The following is a 25,159-nucleotide window of genomic DNA, read 5'->3' on the forward strand; positions in this document are numbered from 1 at the left end:
GAATTGCACAAAAAAAAAATTATTTCCAATATTATCTGTGCAAATGGGATATGAAAGTCGCACTAAAAGAGCAGCGAGCGCATCGATGCGGGGATACGGCATGCTTTCCAAATGAACCGCATGCATTTCCCTTGTGCTTGATCAGGGACGGTTTGATTAAGAAGACTCAGCAATGTTTGGTGACCAACCTCCATTACAAAAAGATCTAAAGACTGCTTATCATTCATACTGTGTGCACTATGTATACTTGCACTAAGTATGTATATATGTACTTATATTTATAGAGCGCTGCTAAGAGTGAATACAAAGTGAAGATTAAAGACCAGATACATGCTGCTAAATGACCGATCATCTCAGAGTCACGTTACTGACAGGATGTGGGATAAATCTTTGGCTTCAGCCACTTGTATCATCACCGGTACATACAAGAAATGCCCAGTGTCCAGAAATGAGATGAAGAAACAGTGACTTCTGCTTCTAACCCATGTTAGACGATGTAACTCTCTCTCTTTCACACACACACACACACGCACGCACAAACATAGACATTCTACTGCAGTCCCTGAGCTGCTGACACAAACAGGCCTTTGCTCCTATTGGGCAGGTGAGAATGCCATATAAACAGTCTGCTTTTCTATTGGCTAGGAACATCTGCCAAATCACCGTGCTGTGGAAGGCCACAGGTGACCGCAGCTAAACTGCAGAGAATATGATTAAATTGCTTTGCTAATTATAGAGTTTTATCTTTATTTAGGATTGAACCTGCAACTTTTCTGTTAACAGTCCATTTTTTATAACCATTAGGCTTCCATCACCCCATGTTTCCACTTGTTTTGAATTTGCCTTACAGGGTGAACGTCATGAAGAAATTTCCTGATATTTCACCGTAAAATCAATTATATTTTAGGACTTTACATTATTTTGTGACATTATTTACATGACAATTGAGCACATTTCCTTCTCAAATTGAACACACATATATATATATATATATATATACACACACACACATACACGTCAACAGGAAAAAGCAGAAAAACACTTGAGCGCTTGAAAACAAGTTCTCCAGATGTGCATGTGTGAAAAGCATCTTTCTGCGCTCATGGACAAAGGAGTATACTTTGATTTGCTCGCAGAAAATGAAGTATAGGAGGGTCGGGCTTAAGCTCTGGATGTTTAAATATAGTTTAAGTGGAGCAAATTGTACCTCTTCTAATGCACAAGTTTTAATTTTCATTCTATTTATTTTGACCAAAATAATTGACCAAATAACGTTTTTTTTTTTTAATTAACCCTACAAAAAAATATGACCTATGCATAAGTGCTTTCTGTTTACTATAAATATATATATACTAGATAAATGAGGCTATACTGTACCAACTTGGGGACTAAATTCCGCTAGGTGGAACAAACTGTGATTTGCACTATTCAAAATAAAATAAAATAAACCTAGCATTGGGGATTTGTTGCTTTTTCTGGTAACACTTGGTCCAATGCTCACTATTAACTAGTATCTTATTAGCATGCATGGCTGTTTATTAGTACCTATAAAGCACATATTAATGCCTTATTCTGCATGATCATATTCTACATCCCTTAATCTAAACTTAACAACTACCTTACCAACTAATAAGCAGTAATTTTAGGGGTTTATTGAGGCAAAAGTAATCATTAATAGTGAGAATTTGACCCTATTGTACCGAACTCGCATCGAACCATGACCCCAAAACTGAGGTACGTACCAAAATGTGATTTCTGTGTACCGTTACACCCCTAAAATGCATATGTGACCCTGGAGCTCAACACCAGTCGTGCATCTCACGGGTAAATCTGTGGCAATAGCCAACAATACATTTTGTGGGTCAAAATTATCAATTTTTCTTTCATGCCAAAAAATCATTAAGATATTAAGTTCCATGAAGATATTTAGTAAATGTCCTACCGTAAATATATCATAAATGTATTATAAGTAGTAATGTGCATTGCTAAGGACTTAATTTGGACAACTTTAAAGGAGATTTTCCAAGTATTTGGATTATTTTGCACCTTCAGATTCAAGATTTTCAAAGAGTTAGGCTATATCTCGGCCAAATATTGCCCTCTCCTAACAAGCTTATTTATTAATGACCCTTATGACGGGTTTTGTTGTCCAGGGTCACGTGTATATGTATATTCTCAAACAAACACTACCAACATGTACACTTACAATTAAACTTTAACATACTTTACATGAAAAAAGTAACAATTTGCAGGGGAAATGTGTATAATTGTCATAAAAATGGTCACAAAGCAAGACAATTTTTTTGTAATGGTTCTAAAATAATAAGTAAAAAATCGTCATCTATCTCATATTGTATATTGATATTGATTCTGAGGTGAAATATGACCAAAACACATTCTTGACATGTTTCCTAACATTCATCTTCAGACGGAAAATTCTGCAGTAAATCGCATTAAATATTTTTGAAGCATGCTTATCCGTACTTCAGATCATTCAATCTACACTTAAAATCTAATAAATCAGTGAGTAATTGTAATATCAGTACACTAAAGGTGTGTGCTAGGAGCAGGTTACTGTGGAAGGAAGACCTCTGAGGCTCATCGCCGTCAGTTTCCAGCGTTCTTCAACAACATCTGCCCTCCAAAAGCACACCATCTGATCTGACATCAGAAGGTCTCTTGCAGAACTGTTAGCAAAGAAATGACACATGAGAAGCCAGGGTCGTGTTTTGAGGCTAAACAGAGAAGAGTGGACACCTAGACGATGCAATGCCCTGTGCAGAATACGGAAAAGCGATTGATTTTTGCCCCATTTCACACTAGAGAGGTTTCCACAAAGCCACTCCCTCTGATGTTCCCTTAAAGTGCTTATTGGTTTGCCTGCGAAAGGGGGGGCGTGTGCATACATAACGCAGACGACACAGTGAATAGTTCTGGGCCGAGACACCTCGATGATGTGAAGGACGTGCACAAACCCAAATGGATCACATGAGTGGCTATGGGTCATGTGCAACTGATTACTATTTCAGCTTGAGCTCCATTTTTGTTATGCATTCAATATATAAAAAAGAAAAAGAAAAGAAAAACAATTGAATATTTCCAGCAACCAAGCAAGCATGTTATTTTTTAAATGTTTTAAGCATATCTTTTTTAATTTAGTTCTTAATTACCCTAGTGATCTCATTTTAAAGTACCTTGTCTGTAGAGTAACACGGATACATCCGCAAGCACATATCTTCAACGCATCGCTCCCTATCCTTCAACCCCTCTGTCAGTGAATGTGTCTTGTTTTAGTTTGTTTTGAGTATTTTTCACGTGTTTCTTGCCCTTTGTGTTCTAAAAGTTCTTGCTCTCCAGGGTTTGTGGGTGCTTGCCCGTCTCATGCGGCCGGTACTCATTCAGTAAAAGCTGAAGCTAACGGAGGATCAGGCAAAGGTGGATGCGGAGAATCCGGTCCCGTCTGGTTCCACACTAGGAGCGGTAGTCCTTTTTACTGTAGGGTTTGTTTCCCAGGATACTGTCCACCTCGTGCACGATGGAGGAGGAAAGCTTTGGAAGAACCTGCAAAAAGAGCTGCAAACTGAGTCTGGTTTCCATAAAGAGTGAAGTCAAAACATTATTAACTCTTTGCCACTATGGGGAGTATATATGTATATGTATATATATATATATAGATATATATATATATTAGGGCTGTCACCGTTAACGCATGCGATTAATTTTTAAGGTAGACTCTGGGTCAGGCTGGGATTCCACATAAAAAGTGTTTCAAGTAATGCAAAAAAAGTAGCACAACTGATCCAATCTTCTCAATCTTTATTATTAACAGTTCTTCAACATGAATGTTTCTTCTGAACATGAACTGTTCCTCTGAATGTTAACTAAATATAGCCTATAGAAATTAAATCAGGTAATATGAAATAATGAATGATTTTAATTTTATTTTAAATAATAGACTAATTCACAGCAAGGCCGTAACAGGTCAAACAGAACAGGGAGCGAAATTCTAGGTCTAATTCTAGTTGGGAAATATTCTTTTTGGGACTATTTGTAAACAATATTTGCGTCAAATATATTATTAGTCCTGATATTCTTTGCATGAGTGAGTGAGTGAATAATTACATAGATCCGCGATTTATTTACGTATTCTCTAGTGGTCTGGTGTTAGTATTTTTGTCAACCGTGTCAAAGGTTCCGGGTTCTAATCCGCCCTCATATAGTTTTTCTTCATTAAAATCAAAGATGTTCATCAATGATTGTATATTAAGAGCATGGACACGTTTGCATTTTGTTTTGTGATGTCACCGGAAAGAATAAAGCTCTCTCAGCAACGGTATTAAGCGATAGATTGACACGCTCGTCTGTGTGTGAAGACTGTGCACGAGCCAAAAGAGAACGCAAACCCCGCCTACTTTGATTTGATTGGCCATCTAAATCATTTTGACATTGACGAGCGCTGTTCGACCACATTCGTTTCAATTGTCTGATCAGCTTCATTCGTCTGTTCCTGTCAATCACGCGGTGTCAACCAATCACGAGCCACAAAATATCATCCCGCGAGTTTGAATCCCCTGCCTTAACGTGTTAAAATGATTTAACGTAATTAACGCAAATAAATGACAGAAGAAGCTGCGCCATTAACGTCATTTTGGTCCCGCAGTTAGAGGATGTTAGAAGAGTTTATCACAATCACACTGAGCATCTACAGCACCTGTGACCCTGCGAGGAGGAGATGTCCATTCTAACTCTGTTTGTGATCAGGCCATTTAAAGCCGTTAAACTCTGGGAAAGTGTTCAGTGATCCAGTAATTGAGATCATTCAAACAGTCCAAAACAGCGCTGATGTAAAGAAGGCCAGACTGATCACATCACACATACACTCACCTAAAGGATTATTAGGAACACATACTAATACTGTGTTTGACCCCCTTTCGCCTTCAGAACTGCCTTCAACAAGGTGCTGAAAGCATTCTTTAGAAATGTTGGCCCATATTGATAGGAGAGCATCTTGCAGTTGATGGAGATTTGTGGGATGCACATCCAGGGCACGAAGCTCCCGTTCCACCACATCCCAAAGATGCTCTATTGGGTTGAGATCTGGTGACTGTGGGGGCCATTTTAGTCCAGTGAACTCATTGTCATGTTCAAGAAACCAATTTGAAATGATTGGAGCTTTGTGACGGTGCATTATCCTGCCGGAAGTAGCCATCAGAGGATGGGGACATGGTGCTCATAAAGGGATGGACATGGTCAGAAACAATGCTCAGGTAGGCCGTGGCTTTTAAACGATGCCCAATTGGCACTAAGGGGCCTAAAGTGTGCCAAGAAAACATCCCCCACACCATTACACCACCACCACCAGCCTGCACAGTGGTAACAAGGCATGATGGATCCATGTTCTCATTCTGTTTACGCCAAATTCTGACTCTACCAGCTGAATGTCTCAACCGAAATCCAGACTCATCAGACCAGGCAACATTTTTCCGGTCTTCAACTGTACAATTTTGGTGAGCTAGTGCAAATTGTCGCCTCTCTTTCCTATTTGTAGTGGAGATGAGTGGTACCCGGTGGGGTCTTCTGCTGTTGTAGCCCATCCGCCTCAAGGTTGTGCGTGTTGTGGCTTCACAAATGCTTTGCTGCATACCTCGGTTGTAACGAGTGGTTATTTCAGTCAAAGTTGCTCTTCTATCAGCTTGAATCAGTCGGCCCATTCTCCTCTGACCTCTAGCATCAACTGGCATTTTCTCCCACAGGACTGCCGCATACTGGATGTTTTTCCCTTTTCACACCATTCTTTGTAAACTCTAGAAATGGTTGTGCGTGAAAATCCCAGTAACTGAGCAGATTGTGAAATACTCAGACCGGCCCGTCTGGCACCAACAACCATGCCACGCTCAAAATTGCTTAAATCAACTTTCTTTCCCATTCTGACATTCAGTGTGGAGTTCAGGAGATTGTCTTGACCAGGACCACACCCCTAAATGCATTGAAGCAACTGCCATGTGATTGGTTGATTAGATAATTGCATTAATGAGAAATTGAACAGGTGTTCCTAATAATCGTTTAGGTGAGTGTATATGAGAGAATAGAGGTTGTGTTTTTACTGAATTGTTCGTTCCAGTGTGTGCTTTGCTTTAAAACACGAGCTCTGTCGTATTCTGTGAGTGTTTCTGAAGAGCGTTGTTGACGTACAGGAGTCGTACAGTAGGCGCGTGAGAGTCTGGTATATCTGCACAGAGAACAAACCGTGTGTGTGTGCTCTCGATCACTGATCGCACGCTGCAGCATTCATGTACAGACACTAGGGATGCGCGGTATACCAGTACTGGGAAAATACAGTATATATACGGTATATATTTTATTTCAAAAGGTACGATATCATGATTTTACTCATTTCGGTATATGCTGCTGTTCCGAAGATCACCGCTAGGTGGCAGCGCGCTACCCAAACTGACGTGAAACCGGCAAATGTGGCAACAGAACAAAATTAATACAGCAGTTTAATCTCACTCAACAAGCACAAAACTAATTAATAAAGAGAAGAGTAGATGTGAAATTTGAAATTACTTCGCTTATAAAACTGCTGAAGAACCATCAAACCTTGCCAAGCATCGGTCACTTGCCAATCCTCACTTGTACAAGACATTAAGAGATCGACAGGTGAGTGCATAAATCAAACGATCTAATTTAGACAATTATTTTCTTTTAACACTGATCAACGCACATGCATAAGATTGTATCGTTTAAATATAAAAAAAATCTCCAGCGTTCATTTCAACCAGTGATGTTTAGACCTCATAATATTTGCACTATTTACTATTAATACTATTGCCCTATATACATCCGCGTAAGACATAATTAACTGTGTTTATGTGAAGTTACCCACTAAAGATGGACATTTTTGACATAATTTTGTGTGTATTTGACTAAGGAAAAACAACTGAATTTGTAATGCGCGAGCTCTTTAGGCTTGTGTGTGTGTGTTGGTATGAGCGCAAAGAAAATTCTCAAAGAGCTCCCATCCCATGTATTACGAAATGCTATAAAATCGCTTGCATTTTCAATTTGGCAAGGTTTAAAAAGACGTGGGCAAGTGATTTCCGTCAACTCTCCCGGAATGACAGTGAAAGTGTTGAATCTGAGCGTGCAGAATTCAATTGACTCATTTTTGAGAGCTGGAAGGGAGACATGCAGTATTGCTGAAATTACTTCTCACAAGAAAGTTTCCAAATGACTGATTTGATGTGATCATCTTTGTCGATTAATTTAATAATAAACATTTGCGGTAATTTCCTGCTTCATAAACCCAAAACTTGCGAGAGTGAATAAAATTATACGCAATACCCGCGCCAAAATTCAGACCCTGTATGGTATTGATTTAATATCGTTACTTCGGTATTAGATTGTGGTACCGTACCGAAGCCAAAATTGTGGTATCGAGCCATCCCTAACAGACACAGTACACTCACGTTGTTTCCACACACACTCGGGAAGGATAATGTTTGATTTATCGTGTACGTTGTTGTGTTTAGTAATCGTAGGTTTATGCAGTCAAAGCGTCTCCGTGTGGTTCTGTTCGGTATCACAGCTCGACCCGTCTAAAATGAAAACGATCTTGATGTTGTTGCTCTGTACACACACTATACACTGTGAATCCTGTAATGTTTTTTTCATGGGTGCTTAGTTGTGTATACATTTATTATATAATATAATTATATGGACTCCTTATATTTGGTTATTTGGGGTCATTTTGGAGTGTCCAATGATCCTTGAAGCTGGCAGAAAATACAGTTTACTTTATAGCAAATGATGACAAAATGAATGTGTTTAATGAGATAAATGGCGTACGCTTAATTTTACTATAAGTATGCGATTTAAATTTTAATCGATTGACAGACCTAATATAAATATATATATACACATACACTCACAATATACATGTCAAATCAAATAAATCACATCTAGCATAAAAGTTAGTGTTTATATAATGTGTGTATATGTATATTAGGATTTTTTAAAAATCATTTTATTGAGGTTGCACTAAAAAATAATTTTTTTTTACATTATATTCACTAAAAAATGCCTTCTTTCAAATGTCCTGGAAATATTTATTCATTTTCTCCAGGTTTTCCATGAATGTGAGAACCCTGATTTGAGTTCACACAAATAACATTTCACAACCAGCAACTCAGTCTTTGCTAAGCTCCGCCCCCCCCAAATTACAGTCGCTCTCATGAGTTTTACAGCACGTCCCATAGGAATGAACCAGAGATTTCTGTGAGCAGCATGATTTGCTGTAAAATGGACTCATAAAGTGATTAAAATCGAACGGATTATTCTTATGAGATTGGAAAGCACGCTGTTATATTGTTAAATTGCACCGTAACATGATTAAAATAGCAGAGAGTTTGAATCAGAATGGATGCAAATGCTTCTCACAGCCAAATGAAAAGAGAAAAGCGCTGTTTTTGTTCCAATGTTTTATGAATACAAAACACACACAAGTTTAAATATAAATCGACAGGCGTAAAAAGCTAAAAGTAGGCTGTAAATGAACTATAAACGATTGCATTCACTTACAGTTGAAAAGAAATACAAATATCTAATACAAGAGCAGTTTTGTAGGCCAAAGCCCAGAAACAAGTTAGCATTTTATCACTTTGTGCTCCATCGTCCTGAAGTCAGTGGGTTTTTGATTAAACGCCTGAAATAAGTTCTGTGGTTAACACAGAATCAAGATATTTCTACAAGACAATACATCAGTAATACCCCCTTTGACTTTTAAAAAAGTTTTTACTTGTCTTGAAAAAGGTGATTTGCTAATAAGCGTCTAAAAGGGACTACATATGTTGTCAGGGATATTGAACGTCATCCGAACAGGAAAACTCGCTGGTCGCTTTTACATCCTCAGTGTTTAGAATCACTTGTGCAAACTATTCTTGCGTAAACTTTCAGCTGAATTAAAAAAAAAAAAAAAAAAAAAAAAAAGAGTTTTTGAAATCTAAGGCCCTGTTCACTCCTGGTATTAAGATGCGTTTTGGTCGATCGGATCACAAGTGGACGACACTAAAAACAGGTGTAAACGGGCTCTAAACGTTTGAGCTTGTCCACTTTTGACCACTTCCAGAGCGAGTGAAAACGCATTAGACCGGATTGCTTTCGTCGTGTAAATGCTCATGTGGTTGAATGTGTTCAAACAGCCACTAAAGACCGTCTACTGACCTCACGCATAAACATTATGAGAAGAGCGCTAGCCAGACGGCATTTAAACTTTGTCAGCTGAAGAGAAAACATATCAAGCACAATGTTCTCACACCATTCCTGATTTCTAACACACACTCAGAGTGTTTAGCTGGTCTTGCGTCTGTAAGAGTGTTTTTAACTGCCGTCTCCGGCATGTTCATATGTAAATTGCGTGAGCTTATTTCGTCCATTAGATGGAAAGATCGGAAAAAGCTCATTTACCCACCCCTGGAAGAAATCAGGACAGAAGTGATGAAAGTGGACAAAAGAGACACCAGGTGTAAACAGGAATGTGTCTCCATCGTCTACTTGTGATGTGATCGACCAAAGCGCATCTTCACACCAGACGTAAACAGGGCCTAAATGTTGGTGACATTGAAGTCATGTGACTGTGATGTAATTCGTTTATAGCATACGTTTAACTTTTTACATATGCTGATTGTATTTAGGCTTCAAAATTGATAAATGATGAGTTAATTTGTGAATTATGCCGAGCCAAACTTTTGTTGTAATGGCAAATTTGGCATCTTTCTCTCATCTGACCAAGGTAATCAATCTCAAGTCATAGAAACGCTATTGTGGATTTGCTATTGAGGCGAAATAAACACAAAAAAATATACGTGTTGTCGCTTCCATACAGCACAATAAAAGTTTGCCTAACTATAGCGACTTCTGCTTCTGGGAACCCCGGAAATATGAAAAGTCCATATGGCTGCAAGTTGCAGTAAACTAGGATTGGTCAATAATAGTTTTAAGGCGGAGCTTAGCATTTGATTGACACTTGCCACACACTCATTTGAATTCTCACCTGTATTGCTCCTATATTCTCCATGAGCTGGTCCGTGTTGGAGGCTCCGAGGAGCACAGAGCTTACGCCTTCATTTCTCAGGCACCACGCTGGAGATGAGCAGCAAATATGTTGAACATATAGCATAAATAATATCATTCACAACATATGACACACATACCCCACCCTTAAAGCAAAACCTACCCATCACGAAGAGATAAACGTTATATTTAAAACAAAACATGAATATATATACACACAAATTAAGCCATTTCCAAAATTAAAGCAGCTACTTCTCCCACTCCTACACACACTGAAGCATCTCACAAAACACACAGCAGTTGCCAGACCACTCTGTTACCATGGCTCCCAGCACCAGGACACACAGAGCGCTCAAAATCAGAGCTGCGAGATCTTTTTTTTCTCAAGAAGAGGAGTGATATCTGCAGGAGCGCAGAGGAGGTGAAGAGGAGCCATGCTGACCGCTGCCGTTCCCGAAACACGGTCCATGCAACACCGCGCCACACACAGACAGGAAGGAAACTCTGTGGGGATTATAATCCCTCCTGGGAGTTTATTTGCGTGTGTATGAGTGTGTGCGCCATCTGGCATTCTGTGTGTTGGCACTGCAGCGTGTTTACTGTACTGTTGTGTGTGTGTGTGTGTGTGTGTGTGTGTGTCTGTAAAACGACAGCCATTTGGAAGCGCTTTCTTATTTTTCAAGGCTACACTGTGTCAGCTCTGATGTTCTGGGGAAATCAAACTACAATGGATTTTAGCACTTTAGCCCTAACAGATTGCTTTGTCTGAACACACACACACACACACACACACACACAAAATGGTAGTGCAAATGGTATACAATTGCGCTGACATTGTAAAAAAAAAAAAGAAATTGCATAACCTAGTGTTGGGGATTAACTAACTAAACAGTGATTCTACTGTTTTTTTAATGTTTGTATGTTTTTATAGTGGTGTAACCTGGCAAAATGCTACCGCAGCAGTTTTTAATGTCACAATGTATTGTACACAAGTGAGCTGAGGAAAGTAGCTTAGGGAAATATGATTAATTTCAGATGGTTCATTTTTAAAGGAACTTGCTTTCAATTCAATTAATCAATTTATAACAAAATTGCCCTGTGCATAATTTTCACTTGCACTTTATTGAAGCAAAATAATGTTGTTAAATACTCTATAGTAGTAGTAGTAGTAGTGTGTGTGTGTTATGGGCAGGGCTCTGAACCGGTTCAAGGAACGAAAACGAAAACCGGAAACAAACAAAATTTTAAGAGGAACGGAAACGAAAACAAAATCAAAATCAATTTGAATCGTTCTGAACAGAAACGTTAATTTGAAATGACCATTAACCGGTTAATAACGTTATTTTATCGTTCTCTTTAATATTGTAATTTGGCAGTGACCAATCATGAATTGAGTTACAGCATGTGACGTTGACGCATCAAGCGTGAGTGAAATGCACCATCATCTATGAATCTACCGGTACACAAGTCAGTATGAGCGCGCATTTTCATGCCTCAAGTACATTTCTTTCCCCGCTGAGGTCTACAATGAAAGCGCAGGTATTGGAGGACATTCTTTTCAAACGTTTAAATAAGCAGTACCGACTTTAAGCTCAAATAGTCTGATTTAGGCTAGTTTATGGATTCCGTTTAAGCCTATACAAGTAGGCTATAGCATCTATCAAACATTTTTCCTATAGTCTTTCAGATTGCCAATACAGGACAGGTCAATGTTTTCTATATAGGCGGCTGATGCTTCGTATTAAATGGTGTTATATTGCATTAAATGATCAAGCTTTATTAGCTGACTGAATTTGATTATGTGATGCAAGGACGTGTTGTGCAGTGTTTGCTTTGAAATTACCAGTTGACGGTGCATTAATGGTTATTTATTCTTTATTCATGCAATTTTTAAAACAAGTGTTGAAAAAAAGTTATGTACAAAGAATGTTATCACACTTCTGAAAAGAATTCGGCATAAGAGCCACTTTCGATTGTCTAACGCTCCATTAAAACAGGTCCGCTGTTTATGCTTTGTAATTAATGCATGTATTTATGTTGTGGTTTTAAAAATGTTATGAAATAAATATTCAAGTTTAATAACCATGCGTTATATTATTACTGAGTGAAAAATAAGTCTATTTATACATATTTGTTTAAAGTATAGGCTAAATTAAAATAACGTTATTAACCGGTATTTTTTCAAATCAAACCGTTTTCGGAACAGTAATGTTTAATGAGGAACACAAAAACGGAAACGTTATAATATCGATTCTGCTCGGAGTGAACCGGTTGATATTTTTTTCCGTTTTTAAGCCCTGGTTAGGGGTATCGAAATTAATCTTTCTTCGATGCATCGCGATGCAGACGAGGACGATTCGGTATCGGTTCAGTAATAGACCATAGCCGATTATAATGTACAGATTATTTTCTGACGTCATTTGTCACATACGTGCGTTGTTGCGGTAGCATACAATGGCAGAGGGAGGAAAGACGCGAGTGTGAGTAATTAAAATGCTCCAATTACTTTACAAGACGACATCTGGGCACATTTCGGCTTTTATGAACAATCTGGTAAGCAGGACCTGGAGAACACACGCGCTGTGTGTAAATCAAAGCTATCTGATTTATCTAAACGATTTCATTTACACCTGGGCACATAAATGTATCTCCGCAAAATGGATATAAATCCGATCTACATTTCTTGCACTATATAAAGATTTATTTGAGTTCACGTCACTGAAAACAACAGATGAGCTGCATTATATTAATCACCACTGAGCCACGCGCTCTCCTATTGCGGTCTTGAAATCAAAGGCTGCAATAGGAGCGAGCGCGGCAACAGCACTGGTCAGATCATTCAGTTTCTTTACTTTTAATGAAGATGATTGTATTTTGAGCACCTGCAACTTTACTTTCAGTAGTTTGTGCGTTTATTTGATGAAGAGATACTCAGCCGCTCGTCTGCGGGATGCATGCTTTAGTAGCGCCGTCATACCTGGCTATGTCATATAACCCATAACACGCGCTCACACGTACATTTTTTTAGCATTGTTGCGAGGAGCAAAATTTACATATGTGGTTTCAACAACCAGATGCATTTATGCTGCGTTCACACCAAACGCGAATTGAGCGTCAGGCGCGAGTGATTTCAATGTTAAGTCAATGGAAAGGCGCGTTGACGCGCGTCTGGAGGTCCCGCGGCGCGGAAGGCGCGTTACGCGCGGCGCGAAGGACGCGAATCCGCTTCATTCGCGCGTCCAGTTCGCGCGAATGACGCGCAAATTGGACGCGAATTGAGCGTCTTGCGCGATACGCGCGTTACACGCGAATGGTGCTTTTGTGCATTCACGCGTTTGAAGCGAATTCGCGTCTGACGCCCGAGTTGAAAAATTTGAACTTTGGCGTCAATTCGCGCCGCGTTAACCAATCAGGAGCCTGCTCGCTGCTGTCACGTGGTAAAGTGACGTGTATGAGAAACCCTGCATAAATTAAAAACAGTACTATTGTGTCACAAAATGTAGTTTTAAGACGTTTTCAGGTGGGAATGTAATTGTTTAAAGCTCAAATCTGTGGTTTATTTATAAAGAGAGCGCCTATTTAAAAAAAATAATCTTGTGTTTTTGGAGTTGTGAGATCCAGGCGATCACCGGGCAATCACTGCTCATAACCCCGGCGAAGGCAGCCTTTCCTCGGCCAGTCCTTCTGGCGTCTGCCGCTGGCTCTGATGTCCTGTAGTGGTTCGTTTTGTGTAGATCTAACGGCCGAGCTTTGCTCTCATGAATCTATAATTTGTTGTCTGCCAAATCGTTTTGACTGAGGGCAAAGAGAAGTTTAATAACTTTATATTTTAAGGATATTTAAATATACATGTACTGAAGATGATGTAGGAGTTGCCTGGACCACATTTGTGTGGCTATTAATGCTTAATATATATGTTTAATGAAAATGAAAAGAGGCAGAGTGGTGTTTTATGACATATTTCTCCTGGAGTGCCTTGAACGCGCGTCAATTTCGCTTCCAGCGCTCGATTTCTACGCGCGTCCAATTCTCTGCTGACGCGCGAATGCATTCAAAATGTACGCGCGTGAAACTAGACGCGGTAGACGCGATTTTGACGCTCAATTCGCGTTTGGTGTGAACGCAGCATTAGACTTTAGTTTTGACTTTATTGAGCGGAGACCACCTCCTGAAGTGGCTTTTAGTATTTTCTATTTGTTCTAAATGCTCCTGTTGTCTTCTGTGCCCAGACTTGAGTTTTGTTTGATACATTCAAGAAGCGTGTTTTCTTGTTTTCTGAGCATGTAAAATTAAAGTTTCAGTTCATAACTGACTGACAAAATTGTATGAAGATACAGTGAATCGTCAATGCATTGTGATGCATCGTGATATCGAATTGAACCAAATGGTGGCCTGATAATCGTAATCGAACCATGAGACCAGTGTAGGTTCACACCCCTAGTGTGTGTGTGTGTGTGTGTGTGTGTGTGTGTGTGTGTGTGTGTGTGTGTGTGTGTGTATATATATACTGTAAATTACGAAAAGTTAATTGCCAAAAAACGATAAACGGCATGTTTATGACTACCTTGAGTTATTCTCCATACATAGAGCGTTCTGAACCCTAAACACGTTTTGTTCACTGTCAAGGCATCGTAAGTTCACGTTTTACTGCAGAAACCGACAAGCACTAGCCTTGAAATCTAGACGCACCCTAGCGGCAGTAAATATAATCTGCAGTCAGGGCGTCTAGCAACTCTCCGTTGGCTTGGGAGCTGGAAAAAACAAATTTTGGTCAGGCCAATCACATCGTGTATAGAGTCAGTGGGCGGGCTTAACATAATGACGGCAGAGTATAGAGACAGAGCGTATTTAGGCCACGCCCACACCGGGGGGGGGGGGGGGGGGATAATCCACCGCTCGCCATTGACTTTGCATTGCGTGAGGCTGCATCCTTGTCATTTCGGACTTATAAAAAAAAAACAGAACAATGTCTAAAAGCTGATATGTGACAAAGTGTACAGCAAACAAGCTAAAAAACACAGAGTTTTTATAAGCTGTCGACCCAAAAAAACGAGAGTTTAAGGAGGCAAAAGTGGATAAAGGCAGTAAAACGTGACGCTTCAGCTGAAGAATGGGGACATTTTGGCATCCTGACACTCAGTATGTCTCAGTATATCTATGTGTGCAGTAAATATGTTGTCACTTAAGTCAAATATCCAAATGTCCGTTTTATATATGATATTTCCTGTCGCTGATTACGTTCCCCTGTAGTGGGTGTAGTTCTCAGTGTAATATAACGTGTCTCAATGGCCTGTATCTATATTTTGTCCTTAAACGCTCGTTTTTTGGGTCAATAGCTTATAAAAACGTCTGGGTTTTTGGTTGTGGGTTTTGCTTAGCTTGTTTGCTGTACACTTTGTCACATATCCGCTTTTAGACATTGTTCTGTTTTTTGTTATAAGTCCGAAATGACAAGGATGCCCCTTCACGCAATGCAAAGTCAATGGAGAACGTTGGATTGTTTTCCCCCCCGGTGGGCGTGGCCTTCAGATTATGACGCGTGTCGCTCTGTCTCTATTGGCGGTTCTGTGTGTTACTTGGAAACAATGAAGCTGGCGAACAGCGGTCTTTCAAATCGGCTTTGGCCACAACTCTGGAAGACGAAGCTTTTCTTTGAGAAAAGAAAGAACGGCACTTAAGTCATTCTTAAGAAAGGAAGATGTGTTCGGAGTTTTGCCGACCGGATACGGCGAAAGTTTAATCTATCAACTAGCTCCGCTTTACCTTCGTTGCTCTGGTTAGTTGTAGCGCTATCCAATTGCGTACAGAGGGAATCTGAAAGACAACCGTTTATCCCGCCCCTCGGATTGAGCCCTGCCAATGGTGAGTTCCCAAACCCAACATCTAGATGTGGCTCTGGATTGTCCGACTAGCACCAATGTTGTTTGTGAACACAAGCCGGTAAGTCAGTTTTAGCGAATCAGCGGGCAGTATTCCAGTCAGGTGACAAGACTGCTAGTCACTTAGAAAAGACGCGCTAGCTGAGGGGAGTTTCGTCAAAGCTGACTAAAAGTGGTCGAGGATTTATAATTTCGACTCCTGTAACTCCTTGTACACCATACACACTGAACGATTGGTTGTCCTTATGCGTTGCGTTAATGTGTGTGTGTGTGTGTGTGTGTGAGCGCACTTGCATCTGTGTATGTGTGTGCCCATCTGTGTGCACGTGTTTTAAATGCAATTACAAAGCAATTACTTGGTTGTTGAACATTAAAAGTTAGTTTTTTAGCAAAAGCAAATAACTCCACATTTCATGTATATAAAAAACATACTTTCAACTAACTTTAATTTAGTTAGTTACTGTTTTTTTGTTTTTATTACTGAACTGCAGTTTGATTGATATTACTTGGAATGCATATATATGCAATAATGTTTGCTACTTTAACAACGTTATCAAAAGGGGACGCTTCACTGTACTTTAGCTTGTTAGGCTACAAGCTAGTCATAAAATCAGCCTCTCGATAACACACTATGAGGTCTTCCCTCAAAATCATCTGCCCATTTATATCCCTGTGCAGTTCATTAACCCCCACAGCAGATCTGACTCGCAGCACTATTTTTAAACACATTGGTGGTTGTCTAAATGAGCAGCGGTGACTGGGAATCGATTGGACACGTTTGTGCGGGGGAAGAGGAATCTGCAGTGTTTGTGAGGGGCTGGCAACCCAGTAATGAGGTGCGAAATGTAATGTACGACGGCATTAAAGGCCAGGTGAGAGAATGGGACATGATTTCTATCGGCCGCTGCTTTGGGGATTGAGGTGCTGTCAAGATTTTTATTCCCCTGCGTCCCGCAGTCGATGAATCACGGAGGGTGTGCTGTCACATACAGTGCCAATTTACAACTTTTGTGAGGTCGGAAAGATGAGGGACTTCCTGAAACTTTATGGATTTGAGTTATGAAGGGCATCAGACCAGGGTGGGCGGTGTGACGGAGGTATAGACGTATGATGATAGAAATGTGTTTTGCTTTATTAGATGTATTGGTGGAAACACAAGTAATGTGAACGACGAGTGGGACGAGGAAGAATGTGCTTTTGAACCATGAGAATAATACAAGTTTTATAGTTTTGTGTTATAATGTGAAGCAGTTTCTGCACTAATGGCAATAAAACTAATAAAAATAAAATATTTACTATTAAAAATAATTAATACAATAAGTATTATTGTAAAAATATTTTATTTAAAGGACAACTCTGGTGAAAAATGAACCTAGGGGTGATTAACACACGGTTAACGAGTAGATCGTTCTCTGGGATGCGTTTTCATGAAAATCGAATGTAAAGAGTTTTATCTCTAAAAACAGATTAGCTTATAACGCTAGTCTATGGGGCATATAATAAGTCAAATTAAATCACTAGTTAATACCACTAACAAGACTCAAAATAGCCTCACACTAACACGGTAGCATACTGAGGGTCCCTACATGCAAAGCCAAGCATTGAGAACTTTGTAAGTGTACAAACAGTTTAATAAGAAGATACTTTATAAAGACAGTTGAACTTAATTCCTCTCGACCAGCTCACTTAGCACAGCGTTCGTGGCTCGACTCGTCCAAGATGGCTCCTGTCTGTATACGCGTAATGTACTGTCTTTATAAAGTATCTTCTTATTAAACTGTTTGTACACTTACAAAGTTCTCAATGCTTCGGTTTGCATGTAAGGATCCTCATTATGCCACCGTGTTAGTGTGAGGCTATTTTGAGTCTTGTTAGTGGTATTAACTAGCGATTTAATTTGACTCATTCTATGCCCCATAGACTAGCGTTATAAGCTAATCTGTTTTTAGAGATAAAACTCTTTACATTCAATTTTCATGAAAACGATCTACTCGGTAACCATGTGTTAATCACCCCTAGGTTCATTTTTCACCGGAGTCGTCCGGTAATGTGAAGATGAAGTACCTTATCTCAAATAATTACTAAATTGACTGGATTGTCCCAAAATATGTGTTACCACGTAGTTATTTGATATATGAATTTCCACCAAAAAGAGCTAATATATTGTGTTATATACCGTTACAGTGCGTATTGTGTTATATACCGTTACGTTACCGCCCACCCCTAGTATGGGCACACACATTTTGAGTGGTTGAATCTGATGGATCTGCCTTTAACTGGACTCTTACGATGCACAGCAGACCGAGATCACGAGCTCGATTACTGTACTTTAAGAGGACGTACTTCTAAAACTCCTTATAAAAGCCTACAGCAGATATTTCTTCAAAGCGTTACACTCCATCCTCTCTTTAAAGCATTACACAACACTTTCCATCTCAGATACCACTATGTGAAATCGATTTTAAACTATTAGATTTATCACTACACTTAAAACGGTTAGTTCACCCAAAAATGAAAATACTGTCATTAATTACTTACCCTCATGTCGTTAGACACCCGTCAGACCTCCGTTCATCTTCAGACACAAATGAAGATATTTTAGTTTAAATCTGATGGCTCTGAAAGGCCTCCATTGGCTCAACTTTTCACTCTCAAGACCCTTAAAAGACACTAAAGACGTCGATACAAAGTCCATCTCACTACAGTGGTTCTACAATAACTTTATGAATCGGCGAGAATAGTTTTTGTGCGCAAAAAAACCCTAAATAACGACTTACATAGTGATGACGATTTCAAAACAAGGCCTCATGAAGCTTCGAAGCGTTATGAATCAGTGAGTCGATTCAGCAGTTTGGCGGTTTGACACGCGATCCGAATCATGAATCGACTCACTGATTCATAACGCTTCGAAGCTTCATGAGGCCGTGTTTTGAAATCGTCATCACTATGTAAGTCGTTATTTAGGTTTTTTTTGCGCACAAAAACTATTGTCGCCGATTCATAAAGTTATTGTAGAACCACTGTAGTGAGATGGACTTTGTAACGACGTCTTTAGTGTCTTTTAAGGGTCTTGAGAGTGTAAAGTGAGCCAATGGAGGCCTTTCAGAGCCATCAGATTTCAACTAAAATATCTTCATTTGTGTCTGAAGATGAACGGAGGTCTGACGGGTGTCGAACGACATGAGGGTAAGTAATTAATGACAGAATTTTCATTTTTGGGTGAACTAACCCTTTAAGAGGACGTACTTCTAAAACTCCTTATAAAAGCCTACAGCAGATATTTCTTCAAAGCGTTACACTCCATCCTCTCTTTAAAGCATTACACAACACTTTCCATCTCAGATACCACTATGTGAAATCGATTTTAAACTATTATATGCATCACTACACTTAAGAATGCTGTGAGTAACACTCTTCCATTAACAGTTCCCTAAAAGCCACAGACTAATCGCATTTGTTCATGAACTCGTCCGCAGACGGACAGACGCTTCCACTCCGGTGGTCTGAGGAAGGGGAGGATGAGAGGGGGAAGGATGAGCGAGGAACAGGACGGACGGACAGACAGACAGAAAGAGAGAGAGCGGCAGTGTGTCTTTGGGTTAGGCGTACCGATGGCTAGCTGTGGCAGCGTGCAGCCCAGCCGCTCAGCGATTGCCTGCAGCTCTTTCAGCTTCGCCTGCTGGCGTCGGCCCTCCTCGCTCAAGATCTTGTCCTTCAACCACTGGTAGCCCTGTTAACAACACAGCACACCTGCTCAAAAACAGGGGCCCACGCCTACAGCGGTGCACTGACACACACACAGAACACACACACACACACACATACCCCTTTTCCACCAAAGCAGAGCTAGAGCTAGATCAGAGCCAGAGCCTAGTTTCAAATCGGTTCTTTGTGTTTCCACACCCAAAGCCCCAGCTCCGAGCCAGGAAAAGTGGTTCTTAAGTAGCACCAAAACATTGCTGGGCTAGAACAGGGCTAGAAGTAAGAACCGATTACGTCAGGCGCTGGGGGCGGAGTCAACAAGACCAACACAAACTTGAGATCCGCCATTGTTGAAATAGCAGCTAATGGAGCAAACAGATGCTGCTCGTTTGTAATCTCCGTCTATACAAATTACGGCGAACTGCATGAATGCGTTGGATTCGCTGTGTTTGCGTTGTGTTTTGATGCCGATGTAGGATCGTAAAGCCATGTGAATCAATAGTAACGCAACGTTTGCTTTGTTGATGGAAGGCTTGTTCGCAGCGGTGCTGTGCAGAGACCGATCGCCGTATGATAACGAGTCCAGCGAGAGCACACGACTCCTTATGCTTTAGATTCACTCATGCGTTTTTTTTTATATCATACGCTGATTGTCTGCGAAGTGACGATGCATCTCGAACAAGCCTGGTGTGTTTGTGTTTCCTGCTGCCCAGGGTTGCCAGGTTTTCACAACAAAACCCGCCCAATTGCTACTCAAAACAAGCCCAATCGCGTTCCAGGGGGGGGATTCCCCAGTAAAAATCACATTTGGGGGTAAAATATGTGTTTTTTGGGATGGTTGCCTACTAAAATTCGCATTCCCGGGGCTAAATATCACATAATTGGGGTCGCTTCATCCCGCGGACATGAAAAAACAGCCCGCGGCAAAACCACAGATTTGGCAACACTGCCGCTGCCTCGCTAGCGTTGCTGAGAAAAGATGAGACGTATACAGTGACGTAAGACTGGCTCTGTTGTGGCTCTCAGCCTGAGGAAAAGCAAACCGGTTCTTAGAAGCTCCTCAGTCGAACCAACTATGAACTGGGACTAGCTCTGGCTCCGAATTAGCTCTAGCACTGCCTTGGTGGAAAAGGGGTAACACAGAACACACACACACACACACACACGCTCTCGGACACGCAACAACAGCACCTGTGTGGGCGAGGGCCTGTTTTTAAACACGTGACTCTGTCCGCCCAAAAGCTCAAGCGAGCAGAGATGAACTCGCTCGGAGAACTTTAGGGGGTAAAGAGATCTTACACACGCACACAAACATAACATGACTTTTGAGGTTTTTTTTGCAGAAATAAATGATTTATAATATATCAAAAATATCTTCTACAAATTCGGTTGATTAGGTATATATAAACACATTTTTATACATTTAAAGTCAACATGAAACATTTGCAACTCATCGAATTCAGTAATGTGGCATATTTCCAGGTGAAATCAGTGATTTAATATGAATATTCATAATTGAAATGAACAGTATAACTCTTTTGCAATCTTATTATAATTTGCCATTTTTATTGCATCTTTATTGAATTAGTGTGCATTAAATTGCAAGATGCATCCAATAACCTTCATAAAACAGACCAGTGTTGTTATTGTTAACAAACTATTAAAAATTGTTTTTAATTAATGTTTAAAGTAAACCTGACTCTCCATTTTCTTCCACTCCAGATAGGGGTTATACTATATATTTTTTATTTTATTCACTTACGAATATTTTAATTCTATTTCTGTGAAAAAGCACTTTGAATTGCCACTGTGTATGAAATGTGCTATACAAATAAACTTGCCTTGCCTTAATTGAAATAAAGCTGAAATAAAATAAAGTGTAAATATGAGAAGGGATGCGCCGATCCGATACTCAGTATCGGTATAGGCTCCGATCCACCATAATTTGCCGGATTGGGTATCGGTCAAACAGGACCGGTCCAGATCTGATATCATGTGTATAATATTGTGTTATTGTAAAGCCCCACAAACAGTAAAAAGCATCATCAACTCTTTGTGCACTACATTAAGTGTTCTGAAGCCATTCCATAGTTTAATGTGAGGTTCAGATGAATATTTAAGCTGTGTCAATTGAAAATTATGACAAATTATTCGTCAACGACCTTTTTTCACTGACGATAACTAAATAAAAACTAGTGTTGGATGACAAAAACTATGACGAAAATCAACTGTCATTTTCGTCAACAAATAAAAACGAGACGGAAATGTTAGTGAGGGTCGATTCGGGAAGAGATCGGGTCAGAACTGATGTCCTGTGTAACAGATGCGCACATTTGATCTGAACTGATCTAACCTCTGGAAAACACACGGCCTACAGGCTCACACACACACACACACCCAATCCAGCTCCAGAGCGGCTCAATCAATCATTAACACACATTTATGCCTGACAATTGTTTATGAACTAATGCTGATGAATAATGACAATGTTTACTTTACGATGTTTATATAGTCATATGTTTTAGACGGTTGTAACAATGCATATTTTATCTCCTGAACTTGAATGAGCTCCTGCAACTGAAATAGTAAGGCGAAGACATTTCAAAATAAGAGTCAATGTGTATTTCGAGCTTGTTTATAATTAAAAGTCACGCATTATATATTAGTTTTTGCTTACACAATAAACTGTATTTAACTGAATTCCCATTTAATTCATAGTCAGGAGGAAAGACCAGTATTTGACACATATTGAAAAAAGTATAATAGTTAACAAAAAACATAAAAAAAATCATTATTACTTGAAATTAAATAAATAAATAAACTTATTTTAAGCTTTAGCTTAACCTGATATGGCCAACTAACTAAAACAGAAATACAAAGTTGTAAAAACGATATAGATGTTTTTAAAAAACAAACAAAAAAAGTGAATTGAGCTCTTTTTTGTGTATTTTTAATGTCAAAAACATGTCAAAATGTCAGTTCAAGTGACAGTCGGTTATGTAATGTTTAAATACTTAATGTATTACAATTGAACTAAACTCATGAGATTTTAGGAGACTAAATCTACTGTAGATGTAGTCAACTAAAACTAGACTAAAACTAAAAAACAATTCAGGTGACTAAAACTAGACTAAAACTAAATGGCATGTTAGTCAAAAGACTATGACTAAAACTAAATCAAAATTTGCTGTCAAAATGAACACTATTTAAGTCATTAAACTGAAGTTCACGTGAACTCTTCTCTCACGCTGAAACTCTCTCCAAGATGATTCAATGTTCCGGTTATGCTGCTTGATCTGTAGATAACGCTCAATGGTTTCGTATAAAATGACGGTATCTTGCGTTTCTAAATGGTGTAACTTTCTACCGTGTGTCTGTTAGATCACAACACTGCACTAGAGATTGTGTTGTTCTTCACACGCACAGTAACTGGAATTTTAAACCGTTAAAAGAAAAAGCTCAATAAAATATTGCATAGATAGATACACTACACATCCATATCTCTTCCCTTTGTGTTTTGAACTTCTCAATGTGGACGGAGCGCTGCGACTGCGGATGCGCATACACACTTTGTGCCGATCTGTATTGGAGCCTTTCGTGTTATAATACTTTTGGACAATGGTAGATTATTAATAGCCTTTCTTATTCTGCCAAGTCTATAATATGTTGCTGCCTCATTAAAAAGCTGCGTTATACATTTAAAAGAAAAGTATTTTAATTTCTTCGTATATAGGCCCTATTTCTATAAATATATTTACGTGTTTTTCATGAATGTATTTTACAACAACGTGTAACATTTGACCAGATTTAGTGCTACACTTGTTCGCTTTTATTTGTTCTTCACGAAATGTTTTTTTTCCACTAAAAGTTTAGATTTTATACAATTATTGTGCACTCTAGTTTATCCAACATCTAGTTTATAGCAGTATTTTTGTCATGGATTGTGATTTTATATATTTTTTAATATGTTGTTTTTCTTTTTAATGAAGTTGTGTGTATTTAGTAGATTGTGTTCAACACAGTTCAACACACTGAGGTATAGTAACTATACATTGAATTTTTTAACAAAACTGCTTTGGTATCAGATGGAATCGGTTCTGAAAAATAATGGTATTGGTGCATTTCTACATTTTTGATGGAAAACTTTGTTGCAGTTTAAGTACTATAGTAAAGAAAAAATTGCATACAAATAAATTAAAGCTAAAAAGAACAAAACATAAATAAAAGCTCATGCAAAATATATACTAAAGATTGCCCATAAATACTATTTTATTATATAATGCATGCTAAAATGACACTGAAATATACTGAATATCTATTTATTAACCAATAGTCTGCCTGGGCTAGGTCATGTCAGCGATATAGGAATGTCTTTTTAGAGGCAAAGCAAGTTATTGATGATGAAAACAATTATGAAGTTGAGTAAATGTCTGTCCATTTTGTCTTCATGTTGACTTTAAAGTACTAATTAGAGGATGATTTGTACCGAATAGAAAAAAGCGAATGTTTGTGCGTGTGCCAGACCAGGATAAATAATCCAGCTTCAGGTCCATCATTAGTAAATATTCATTAACAGTGGAAAAGGACCAGTGTGGTCTAGTGATCTAAACACTCATGGGTCTCCGAATCAAACGGACCCATCACTGTTCAGACCACCAGCACGGTTCTGTTATAGTCAAGTGTCAATCCACATGTACGTTACACAGAGGTAACAAGAAATCAGGGATGATTAACAGCGTGACACAAGACTACAGGAGGAAGATGATGGGTCACAAAAACACCAATGAGCCAAAACATGCGACTACGCCAACATACAGCTCGGGAAACGGGTGCTTTTAGTGTGCACTTGTGTGTGTGGTTTAGTGCGCTTGAAAGAGATGGATACACAAGTGCCAATCCTCCTCAGAGTTACCAGAGAAACTCATTCACATAAAGAAAAGATATGTTGAAGATCAGGCGTGTGGAATCATGCCATCGACAACAACAAACACATCTACAGGAAAACACCCAACTACAGAACCTGGAAGACACGGAACACATCCACATTAGAACAACAAACACAAAGGAATCACATATGAGGGCACTAATGTTTCCAGAGGAGCAGGAAGAGGAGACGACGGAGAGACTCATGGGATATGAAGTACCTTCAGTGAGGCACGAGAGTATGCCGGAACCCCGCTGTCGTATTTCCCTGAGATTATCCCACAGGCCAGCGGAGACCATGTCATCGCACCCACACCTGAGAAGACAGGAGGAAACCGGTTGAAACGGTACATTTGTTGAGGTTTCTCTGGGCTTCAGACATCACTCACCGATCTTATGGAAGAGTTCAGGAAGCTGCACCTCCACTTTCTCCCTCTGGAACATGTGATATTCGGACTGTTCGCAGATGGGTGGAATCTGGTTGAACTGTCGGGCCACAGAATACGCTTCCTACAAAACATCAAGAGTCAAATGCAGTGTTAATTTCGTTGACGAATAATTTTGTGTCAACGACCTTTTTTCAC

At 39.4% G+C, this 25,159-nt stretch overlaps 1 protein-coding gene across 7 annotated transcripts in view; it reads right to left on the reverse strand.

Annotated features, from left to right (window-relative positions):
- Window positions 1–1,255: 1,255 nt before the first annotated feature.
- kcnab2a (potassium voltage-gated channel subfamily A regulatory beta subunit 2a) overlaps window positions 1,256–25,159 on the reverse strand; it is a gene marked incomplete at its 5' end in the record, with an annotated part of 203,954 nt that continues 180,050 nt past the window's right edge. For all 7 annotated transcript variants that reach the window (XM_079844309.1, XM_079844310.1, XM_079844311.1 and 4 more), the window contains 5 exons: window positions 1,256–3,561; window positions 10,052–10,140; window positions 19,560–19,680; window positions 24,797–24,891; window positions 24,965–25,085. In XM_079844309.1, the coding sequence (XP_079700435.1) occupies window positions 3,472–3,561; window positions 10,052–10,140; window positions 19,560–19,680; window positions 24,797–24,891; window positions 24,965–25,085 (516 nt within the window). In that variant the 3' untranslated portion in view covers window positions 1,256–3,471. The remainder of the gene's footprint in view (window positions 3,562–10,051; window positions 10,141–19,559; window positions 19,681–24,796; window positions 24,892–24,964; window positions 25,086–25,159) is intronic.

The sequence above is a fragment of the Gobio gobio genome (genome assembly GCF_949357685.1).
Source record: "Gobio gobio genome assembly, chromosome: 19".
In the NCBI taxonomy this organism is placed as follows: Eukaryota; Metazoa; Chordata; class Actinopteri; order Cypriniformes; family Gobionidae; genus Gobio; species Gobio gobio.